The 11,734-nt window shown below is 42.2% G+C and overlaps 1 protein-coding gene across 1 annotated transcript in view; it reads left to right on the plus strand.

Moving 5' to 3' along the window:
- Nucleotides 1-4,001: 4,001 nt before the first annotated feature.
- The window catches only part of LOC102201848 (uncharacterized), a 16,312-nt gene continuing 8,579 nt past the window's right edge, over nt 4,002-11,734 (plus strand). Inside the window, exons 1-6 of the mRNA XM_005742194.1 lie at nt 4,002-4,470; nt 6,763-6,794; nt 9,363-9,395; nt 10,608-10,679; nt 11,203-11,232; nt 11,396-11,431. Of these exons, the coding sequence (XP_005742251.1) occupies nt 4,421-4,470; nt 6,763-6,794; nt 9,363-9,395; nt 10,608-10,679; nt 11,203-11,232; nt 11,396-11,431 (253 nt within the window). The 5' untranslated portion in view covers nt 4,002-4,420. The remainder of the gene's footprint in view (nt 4,471-6,762; nt 6,795-9,362; nt 9,396-10,607; nt 10,680-11,202; nt 11,233-11,395; nt 11,432-11,734) is intronic.

Genomic DNA, 11,734 nt, shown 5'->3' on the forward strand with positions numbered 1-11,734 from the left:
GAGTCTATTGCACCGTTGACTATTAACAAAAGTATTGCACAAAAGGTATTGCACAGTGAGGTGAAGAGGCACTAGAGCTTAGTTGTTCCCCCCTCCTTTGTCCTCCTGTTTCCCCTCCCTCTCCTCTCCAGAGAGGAGTTAAACAGTTTGATGGCGTGTGGGACAAAGCATGTGGAAACAAAAAAACAAACACAGCATATCAGCACAAACACCTCATACCCACTGTCAAGCATGGTGGTGGAGGGGTTAGGATTTGGGCTTATTTTTGCAGCCACAGGACCCGGGGACCCTCCAGTCATTAACTCAAGGACAACATAATGTCTGAAAAAGATAGAATCAAGGTAGTGAAATGGCCCAGCCAGTCCAGACCTCAAACCTATTTAAATACTATGGCAAGACCTTACAGGAGCTGTGCATAAATGGATGCACACAAACCTCAATGCACTGGTGCGTTGGTTCGAGTGGTTCAAAAGTTCCTCCACAACGATGTGAGACACTGATAAAGTCATACAAAAGAACATTACTTTAAGTTATTGCTGGTAAAAGTGGTTCTACAAACTGGGGTGTGTTCATTTTTCACACACTGCTTCTGCATTTTGCGTCAGTTTTTGATAAATAATGACAAGATACAATATGTCATGTGGCGTAGTGCATCTGAGAATGTATTTATCTAATTTTAGATCCTGAAACAAAGCAGAAAATCATTTCAGGATCTATAAAAGACATAAGAAATTTCAAATTTTGCTAGTTACATTCTATGAATAAAAGGACATTTTGGCAAAAATAATTTCCTGACAGCAGAGGAAACTCTTGCATTATCATACCTTTTTTTTTTATTTTAAATTTGACAGCAATTTCAGGGGGGCTGGGTGGGGGGGGTGGAAGACAAAGAGTGTAAACTGTGTGGGTGAGGTGAAAATACCCTGGTGGTGCTCATAGAACATTTTTACCCAAGAGGAAGGAAAAAGCAACACGATGGCAGCAGCGAGAGGTGACTACTGAAAAACAACACTGCATGTAAAAATAAAGAACAAACAAATATAGACCTCAGATACTGAGCAGGAAATCAAAGCGGGAGAGGGGTGTGTCACAAGTGAATTCACAGTCCAGTCACAAGCAGTTAGCATTAGCTCTAAGTCCAGGAGTTATCTGCACTTTATTCAGATTAGACTTTCAAAGGCATTTTCCCTCACTGATCTGAAGCTTTGCATCTGAGTAAAACAGCTCCACGCTGTTTTTTTAATGCTTTAAAATGGGAAATTCATTATGTTCATTACACATGGAAGAATTTTAGGCTCATACATTTCCTTTGAACGCTCTCATGGCTGAACGATTTCCCAAGTCTCTCTCCTGTTTTCTCTTTGTACCTAGTCCCCTTTCTCTTGCTTCTTTATGCAGGCCTTCAGCTGTTACGGCTCTTTAGTAACTTTGCATCTTTCCATGTGATAAACTGGCCCTGTTGGCAAAATGGCCAAGGTATGAGTTTCCCTCCACCCTGATGAAGCATCTTCATATGTGCTTCATCAGGTTGGTGTGTGTGTGTGTGTTGTTTTGAGTGTGTATCTACGTGATGGATAATGAGTCGGCACGTCGAGGGCTCGTATTACCCCCCGAGGGTGTGTGGCATCATGGTTTCCAAACTGGTTGGTGGGTCTATATTAAAAAAGCCCTGTCATATTACACACACATACACTCATACAGTGAAACACTGTCTTAACTGAGTCACAGAGGAATGAAAGTCAGATGCTTTCCCAGTACCTATTTTTAAGATCAAGACTCAAAGCTTTGATTTTTTTAAACCTCCCCTCCCTGCTTAGTATAATAGTTACAACAGCGCAATTACCAGAATGGCAACAATCCACACTGAATGCCCAAAGTGCTTCTGTGCAACAGCTCAGCATTTTTAGTAGCTGGTGATGAGGCGTTTTAGATGGCAGCATTGCTCTGTCACCTGTTGCCTGGTCCATCACTCCACCGCTCTGATCAAGACTCAAAAAGCTCCACGGAGCTTTTTAAGTCTGGATTCAGATAACCCTTTGTAACTTCAGGCAAGATCCCCAGCAGCTGAAACATACTGAGTGACTTTCGTCATACTTTAAATATTCCTCATCACTATGAGGTCAAAGCCTCCATCTAACCATTAAAATATGTCAGTAACTTCTACACAGCCTGACATATTATTTGATAGATGCATTTCATGGTTCCCACAATGTGTCCCACTGACTGATATTCTTGTTTCCTCTAGCTCAGTGGTTCTTAACCTGGGTTCGATTGAACCCTAGGGGTTTGGTGAGCCGGTCTCAGGGGTTCGGCAGAGCCTCCGCCATGACATGCGTGGCTCATTTTGTGCACCAGTAAAAAAAATCACATTTTATTTTTCACTAAAGAGGGGTTCAGTGAATGCGCATATGAAGCTGGTGGGGTACGGTGCCTCCAACAAGGTTAAGAACCACTGCTCTAGCTCCACCATGAGGTCAAATGTCTTAACAACTTTTACTGCAGCAGCATTATGAGTTCAAAATAATCATTTTTCTGATACTGCATTGGTTTTTGACATGCAAAAGAGTAAATTGTAGAACGCTAACACAGCTAACTCTGTCAGCGTAAAACCACACCAGGTGTGGTCGTTGAATCTTCATCTAGCACCTTGAGGCGACTGCTGTTGTAACTTGACATTAGCCTCTTCGGCTTTTTGTCTCAAGTCAGGTCGAATGAACTCTCATACCAGACTAGCCTATATTAAATTATACGTTTTTGCAACTCGAGTGACAAATTGAGTTTATGGTTAAAGTCTTGTGCCTCCTGCTCTCATGATTTACATCTTAACCTATTTAACTGACCCCTTTTTCCTATTATATTTTCTCTTTCCCCCCATCTCTTCTTATCTTCTCATCAAGTTGACCTTTCCTGTCCTCTACTTCTCTCACCCTTCTTTTCCACCACTTCTGCTTTATCTCCTCTGATTTCCTGAGGTATTGGGGATATCGTCTCACCCCTGCGAGGAGTAGCTGATCTCTCCCTTTAGACTCTGAGACTAGGATAATGCCCCCATTAGTCTGTGGCATCTCTCCCTCTCTGTGTTTCCTTTCTCTTGCCTATAAACCACACATCCACTCGTCAAACTCGGTGAGTGGATGGAGGGAGGAGAAAGGTGCTTTGAAGATCAATAAGAAAGCCCTTCATCCCTCACTCATTCCTCCCACCGGACATCTCACAGACACACAGTGCCCTTCCTCCCTTTTTTGCTCTCTCTGCTGGCCAGTGTGCTTAGCCGAGATCCACCATAGGACGCTGACCTTCTCTGATTTGATTCCACTGTAACTTTATGGTATGATGACAGTGATCAGTCCTCACATCAGAGGCGTGCATCAATCAGGTTGGAATGTGCTTCTTGTTTTGTTGTCTAATGCGACATCTGCTGGTTACCTCTCTGTAATGCAGGCGTATTTTTTCCCGCTCAAAAGTGACCTAGTTGCATCACGGGAAGCTGGTTGCTCCTTTCAGTGCAATGAACGTCTCTCAGATAAATGCCTGTTTTATTTTGAAGTAAACCAAGTAACCGTCCAGCTCCCACTATCCTCATTATACACTTTGTTTTACTTATTACATAAATGATTAGAATAAACCTCTAACTGTGCTTCATCATCATCATCATCACCTTCTATCTCTTTCAATATCTTTGGGGATCGCTTCAGGGGACCCTCTGGCTGTGCTTACTCATGCAAAAAGGTGGCCTCTGCATGCGGAAACTCTGTGCATGTCCTGAAAGTTAAGCGGTGTGGTTTTTATCTTCCGTTATTCATATTCAGACAGTCTGAGGCTTCCAGCAGTAAACATTTCTTTCGCACAGGTTGTGCAGCTCGCTTATTTAATAAGCGTTAAGCGTGGGGCTGTAAATCATCAACAAGACTCCACAAAGCCTGCATTGTGGCGGGATGCTGCAGGCCCGCCCATATTCATGCGCAATAACTGCGCAGCAGCGCTGATCCTGAGAGTGGCGCTGCTCTAAAGACATTCGGGTGGTCCTATGATGTGAAGATCTGTGGTCTGTATTTTTTCTTTCTTTTTACAAACAACCACGTTTTTTTTGTGAAAGAAAGCAACACATCCCACATTTAGGCTGCACAAAAGGGGACTCTGATGTTTCCTTTTTGTGGATTTTAGGAAAGTGAGCGCTTTTTCCGGGGGAGTCAAACCGAGTTATTTTTTTCTCGATAAAGAGGAAATGCTACACTCTGCGGGACGCATGATGTGAAATAAGTAATGCAGCCAAAGAGGTCTCCCCCAATAAATGCTTAGCCCTTTAACCCAGAACGCGATCGCCGCCGGTGAGAGGCTCATGTTGCCTCCCAGGTGTTTTTACGCGCAGCCTCCGCACGCTAGTGAAGAAGAGAAAGCATAACGGGGCCACAGACGGAAGATGGTGGCGGAGATGGCCAGCTGCGGTGCGGCTTGCCACCTCGAGGATGGGTAAGTTGTTACTAGATCAGTGGAAAGCGTTGCTGTGCGCGATCCGCGGCGGTTTGTGTTTTTCAATTGTGAACAGTTTTGGGCGAATCGGCGTGGATGCAGAGCTAAAAATCTCGCCTCTCGTCCCCCACGCACAGGAAGTGGGAGTCATTGTCGTTGTAGTCTTTTCGGGGCTCATCTGCTCGTGCATTTCATGAAACAATAACAACAACAATATATGTCTGCCTAGTTTTCGCTTCCTCGTTGCAAACACGGTCTGTTTAAAATCTCTTTGTTGGTGTCTGTGCGCTCGCGCCGCTCTGTTGTTAAACATTGTGTGTGACAACAACGTATCACCGAGCGAGTTGGTAGCGCGTGCCAAAGCTGAAGCTGTAAAGCAAAGCTTATGCAACAGTTTAGTTCAATTAAAAACACACAATAAACATCGGTTTTCGTTCACGTTAACGCACAGCCTCACATTAAAGTGCAGCGCAGAGCGAAACACAACAGTGCCCACGCGGCTTGGTGATGCTTTGAGATATTATTCGGCGGGTTTTAACCGACTGTACTCTTCTAATTCATACAGTTGTCTTTAGTGATTCTGTTATATTCACCATCAGTTCATCCGTGAGCCACAGACAGGTGAAGTGATACTGATGACTCATTGTCATCGGAGCTACTGAGTTACTCGCACGGCATCACGCCCCACCTGGCAGGAAAAGTCCCCAAACACATGATCAGATGCCAAAAGACCTTAAAGATCTATGAATCTGTTAAATGTGATAGAAATTAATTCCAACTCCAGCTTTGTTTGGGAGGCTATAGCAGGAAAAGGCCAACTTTCACTTTATGATTTGATTAGAGATTTCTAACTTGCTGTAAATGCAATAAAAGCAGTAAAGTCTGGACAATAAATGACCGGGACAAAGGGCGGCTCTTTTGTTCCACTGCTGGTGCTATGTGACAGTTGTTTATCTATACACAAACGCACTCCTCTCTGTGCTGTTTGTGGGAAGCTGTTGCGACTGTGACATGATCCGGGCTTTATCTTTAAGCAGAAACAAACAGACAAACCACACAGAAGTTTGAGTTATCGAGTATGTTTTTAATTTCTAAACATGTAAGATCATAGGAGGCATGAGGACTCATACAGGAAGAGATGACTACTATTACCATGGCAATGACCCCAGTGGTGTTGTTGTGAGACTGTATGGCAGAGGCGCTGATGAGATGACCTTGAAGAGAGAAAGAGAGAGAGGAAAAAAGTTCAGCTTCCTGGACAGATGTTTAAAAACAAAGGAAAGCCTCAGCTCCTTATCAGGCGAAACAGCCGCCAAGCAAAAGAAATAAAGTATCACTTCTTGATCTTTGGTAATAATCCAGGCTTCCTGATTCATTTGCTTCATTTGGATATAATTGCAGCAGAGCGAGAGTGAGACAGGAAAAAACAAAGGCTGACCTATTTTTTCTTTTAACACATGCTGGTGGTGAACTCGTTCTTCTTGTGGGGTTGGCTTTTTTTTTCTTTTTTTTTTTTACCCTTGAACAGGCGTGTTTCGTCTTGCTCTGACTGCATCAACAGGTTGCTCCAGTCTTCACACAGCATATACGAACACTTGGACAGCGTTCGTGTCTGGCTTTGTTTACAATGAACCGGCTGGTGTTTACAGTCAGGAAGACTGGTATCTAATATCTAAGTCTGAGTGCTGTCACTGAATATATTATTGCAGCATTAAGAAGAATATAGGAGCAGTACCATACTGCAGATGCTTGCAGTGATGTTTAGTGTGGTGCGATCTGTTTATCAGTCTTTTGCTTATATTTGATAAAACTTGTCATGTGCATAAAAATGTGTAGGACAAAGTGCTTAAAGTCAATAATTAGCCAGCTAACATTGTATGATTATAATATTACACAATGGCCCTGAAAATAGACAGCCATATTTACGCTCTGCTTGATGCTGTCTTATGATAAAGCCATAAATGAAAAGAGTCTAACCTGAGTTGTTGAATGGGAAACAGACCCAGCCTGTATGTTTCCTCAGCTCTTTCCTTTGCTATCAACACTGCTTTGAAAGCGTTTGAGAGAAGGGAGTTTCGTGAGAAAGTGTGATGCAGGCCGTTTAGCCACACACTTCCTCTTTGACTGATTTACTCAGCCGTACAGAAAAGGAGAAGTACCGGCTACTGCGTGATCCTGCAGCTGCACAATTTTTAAAAACAAAAATAAATAAAAAAGCACTTTGAATCTTACACGGCTGGAGAATTCTGTTTGATTTATATTTGTCTGAATGTTATCTCTTCTGCCTTACAGAGACGGCGATATCCCCGCACCTGAGAACAAAGGTAAACACCAGCCGGTTCATTGCTTTCCTGCCCTCTCTTTCAGCAGCTCTTCATGTTTTCATTTTCTTTGAGCTCTCAGTTGTTCTCTTGCTATTTGAAAAGTGTGCATCCTCATCTATTTATCACTTCTTGTATTTTGTTTTACTCGTCCTTTCGTTATATTTTCCCAGCTGGCTCACCTTTCCTGTTTGCTGTCCTTGTTTCCATATCATTTGCATGAAAGGCTTGAAAGCTGCTGCTTCATGATTTGAATCTCTTGTAACACCGTGTGCAAAAGTTGCGCTATTACCTTGAGATCTGGTGACTGTGGAGGCCATTTCAGTACAGTGAACTCACAGTCATGTTTAATTAACCAGTGTGAGATAATTTGAGCTTTTTAATATGGAGAAAAAAGGTTCACTGTGGTCATAAAGGGATGGTCACCAACCAGGAAAATGTTACACCTGCCAGAAGTGTTGATGCCAGGCAGGATGGATCCATGCTTTCATCTTGTTTTCGCCCTACCTGACCCTGCCATCTGAATGTAACAGCAGAATGTAAGACTTATCAGACCAGGCAATGTTTGTCCAATCCTGTGTTCTAAGCTAACGGGCAGATGATGCTGCAGCCCATTTTGCATTCAGATAGCTCGAGTGTAACGAGGTGCAAAAAGCAGTGAGGCCATTCTCCTCTAACCTCTGACATCAACAGGGCATTTTCAGCCAGAGGACTGATGCTCGCTGGATATCTTCCCCTTTTTTGGATCATTCTCTGTAAACCCCAGAGATGGTTATGTGAGGAAAACCCCAGAAGATCAGCAGTTTCTGAAAAACTATTCTATGTTTAAAACCGCGTACATCACCTTTTTTCCTCGTTCCGATGCCCAGTTTGAATTTCAGCAGGTTATCCTGAACGTGTCTACGTGCCTAGATGTTTTGACTTGTTGTCAGGCGATTGGCTGATTGTGGTTACAAGCGATTCAACAGGTGTACTTAAAAATTGGCCAGCGAGTGTATGTTACCATTCTGATATCAGGTACACTGTAAATCGATATCAGTCTGATCCTGACTCGAAGCTGGATTGGATATCACATTTCCAGTGTTTGGTAGTTTAGTCTTATTTAAAGTAGGAGAAATGTATATTTAGATTCACTAAACATCTACAGTCTTTCAAATAATATTTCCAAAACATGAATTCCAGTATGGATCTGACAAAGCTGACTTATTTTGATAGCTTTAAATCTACTGGTGGAGTAATGAGTCAGTTAATAAGTCACAAAAAGAACCCATTAACCTCTTTCTGTTTTTTTCCTGTATTATGGTTTTCAGCCAGCAGATGGCAGCTAACACCTTTCAATACTAACCAAATCCTTGAGGTTGCACACAGCCTCTAGCACTCTCTGCATATTTGTGATTGCATCTGCATGTGTGCATCTGTGCGGGCACTTGCTCTCCACCTTATTTGTCAGCCTGATGAAGGGAAGCAGCCATGCCCAAACGACAAAGAAGAGGGATGCCCGCTGGCTCAGCTGTGAGACAGCAGCAGCAGCAACAGCTGCAGTGAATGAGATGGGCCATAGGAGGCATATGAGGACAAGGGAGAGAGGCATGGAGAAGAAAGTGCAGGGAGAGGTGAGGCAGACAGATTGAGCAAAGTGAGACAGAGAGATTGATGAGGGAGGCGCTGTGAGCGGAGCTGCAAAGACAGCATCTGCTTGTTAGTCTAAGATAAAACTCTCTGGGCCAGATGAGGAGGGGCTCCATCCATTAGCCAGCCTGGCGCTCGGCCACATGGCCCGGTCCACGGACAGTCAGTGCTGCTGGGAAGAGAGAAGCAGCAGCAGTTCCTCTGGACCCCATCTACGTAAATGTGCCAGAATGTTAATGCATTGCACTTATCACAGGCTTGTTCACGGGGTGCTGCGGTTCAGCTGCCGTGAATGACGCATCTATAAAAAACTGCTGGTGTACTTCAGCCCTGCTCAGGGCTTTTTGGTGACTAATATGAATTAGAACCACACACTGCACGAACCTAGAAGTAAACTAAAACTGGAGGTTTCTCACTGGGGCTGCACCTGTTCTAATCCTGTACTTATTTTTGTGATGCATCACATGCTTCACTCTAGTTTTTTTTTCTTTCTTTTTTCTGACTTTTAAACCATGTGAGTGTTGAGCGCTTGAGGCTTACTTTCTCTTAAATAGGTGTTTTTCTTTGTGGGGGAAGTAGATGAAGAAACGGTCTGAATAATTTAGCTTTCCCTCGATTTACATACTATTGGTTGTTTCTATTTTTACTGCAGAATTATGGTTGCTTTTCTGGTAAAACAACAGCAGCTTTTTTCTCTGACAGCTGTCAGGGTCCTGGGCAGTATGACTAAAGAGGGGGTTGATTATCAAACCATTTAAAGTATTCTAGTTTCCGTAGTAGTGATGATGCCATAATGACAATCACAATGACATATGTGTAGTAGTGAGTAATAAAATTGGAGGAAATAAATGTTTTTGGATTTTCTCACATTTTGAAATTATTGCATCAGATTTTTCTAAATAACCAGCAGCCGTCTCAACGTTTTCACTAATCTGTTTACAGATAATCTGGCAGAAAATGACAGCAGCGGTTCAGGTAAGCACAAATATCGCACTGTGCAAAAGTCTTGAGCCACCCCTCATTTCTTTATATTTTGTTTACAAAATTGGAAATGGGTTCAGCAATTTATTGCAACGTTCAAGCACACATGAAAATACTACATTTGAGGCAAAAATAGAGTTGAAAGTCAGTATTTGGGATGACCAGCTTTATTCTTCAACACAGCCTGAACTCTCTGACCCAGCTTTCTTGTAATTCCTTCAAGTAGTGTTCAGAAATATTTCTTCACGCTTCTCGAAGAACATCCAAAGCTCTTCTTTGGCTCTGGGGGGGCCAGTCCATGACTGATGCTGGTTTCACTCTGTGTTTTTCTATCCAGGTTTGCTTTTACTACATTGGCATGTATATGTTTCATTGTCAAGCTGTGCCCCCAGACTCTTTCCAGATGGCATAGCATGGTGGATCAAAGTCTGATGATACTTTTCTGCTTTTGTAATTCCATCAATTTTGGCAAAAATCCCCTATGACAGCATCGCTTCTGTTCACATGATGATTTGAACCAAATATTTCAAATTTTGTTGCCTCTATTGCCCTTGCAGTTCTTGTGTAATTTAGCACACCCCAAGTTTTTCTTCCTGTTTCCCCTTTCTTAAGTATTTTTTCTTATTTCTTAAGGACGTGAATTTCAGATACAGTTAATCCGCTATAGATGGTTTTCTAGCTCTGCCACTTCTTTTGGCCAGTTTCCTCATATATTTGTTTTTTAAGTACGTCATGATGAAATATGTCAAATCTTTGGCTAATAGCTCTTTGAGAATCACCTTGCTGGTGCAAAATACTGTTGTATATCTGCTGAACTGTGTAAACATTTTTTTTGTAGATCCACCTAAAGGGATGGTACAACATTGTGGCTGCCTGCTAGTGACAAAGGTCCTAAATATACAATTTAAAAATTGGTTGTAGCAAACAAAAACATTCTTCTGAAAATAAAGTTACAAAACTAGAGTGAAAATTAGGTCTTTTAGATCTTTGATAGACTTTCAGGAAGGCAGGAGAACCGTCGCCAAAGACCACTATAAAAAGACTAGACCGCCTGGCTCCCTGGAAGCAATATAAAAAGAAATAAGTGGTGCTCAAGCCTTTTTTCACAGCACTGTATGTTTAGCCAGCTGTGGCATGAATCTCTTTTATTTTTTATTAAAGATAAATTCTTTTAACACATACTCTGCACATCGATTTGTTGAACAGAAAACACAGGAACATCCACCGACGAGAGCTCAGAGGACGAAGACAACAATTCAGAGGAGGATGAGGCTTATGGTGAGAGCCACATTTTCATAACTTGATGGAATAATTTTTCTTTTTGGAAAGGACAATGAGAAAAATCACACTCTTGTTTTCCTTGGTAATATGAAGATCCAGACAGCAAGTGTCACCTTTGCTTTGGATAGATTTAAACACCTTTTCTTTATTCTTCCAGCTCCTCTAAAACTCGTTAAGTGACACGTTGTTTAATCTGAATAAAACTGTTGCTAAGATGACACTCTGGGGCAGTGACGTACTGAAGTTTTGTCATCAGGTGGGGGGAAAAACCCAAGATAAATTGTTATAATTAGTGAGTTTCAAAGGTGCTGTGGGCAGAGTTGGTTTTGACCTTTCCCTGCTTCTGCCCTTTGTGCTAAGTTAACGAGCTGCTAGTGGTATCTTTTATATTAGGCGTTGTTTATAAAGTGCCGATTTTTCTCAAAGATGTCCCAGGAAATGAATGCATGCTGCAAAAAGTTGAACTATTTCCATTAATATTCCTGCTTCTTCTTTTCCTTGTCATTTAATCTTTCAACAGGAGGCACTGAGAGGGATGGAGAAGAGGAAGGTAAGATCTGTTTGACTCACCAGAGTCACTACTTCATGACTCCTCGTGTTGCCGCTGATTAAATGAATGAGTTTAAAGTCAACAGAAGTGCCTGTTTGATGTGTTGCATTTTGGTTTCAAGAGTTTTCTATAAATCCTTCAATTTCCTTTGTTTCCTATCCAGAGAATGAAGAAGCCCATGCAGGAGACTCTATAAACAGTAAGACACACCAGGAAATAAACTCTTATTTTGCTTGTTTGTGTACATGTAGATGTTCGTGCCTGCTTGTAGGAGCTGCCTAAACCTTAGCGATGACTCAGTAGTCTATGGTCACAACTGTGTTTTACTGGCAGTAGTACTACATAATTATGTCACAAATATCAGATTCAGCTGGCTTTTTAATTAAGGAATCAAAACTAAAATGTAACTGAACACACTCCACCCTCTCGCAAACATCCACACACTCGCATACACACACACACACACACACACACACACACACACACACACACACACACACAC

Source organism: Pundamilia nyererei, unplaced genomic scaffold, assembly GCF_000239375.1.
Source record: "Pundamilia nyererei isolate P.nyererei 1_Seehausen unplaced genomic scaffold, PunNye1.0 scaffold00117, whole genome shotgun sequence".
Lineage (NCBI taxonomy): Eukaryota > Metazoa > Chordata > Actinopteri > Cichliformes > Cichlidae > Pundamilia > Pundamilia nyererei.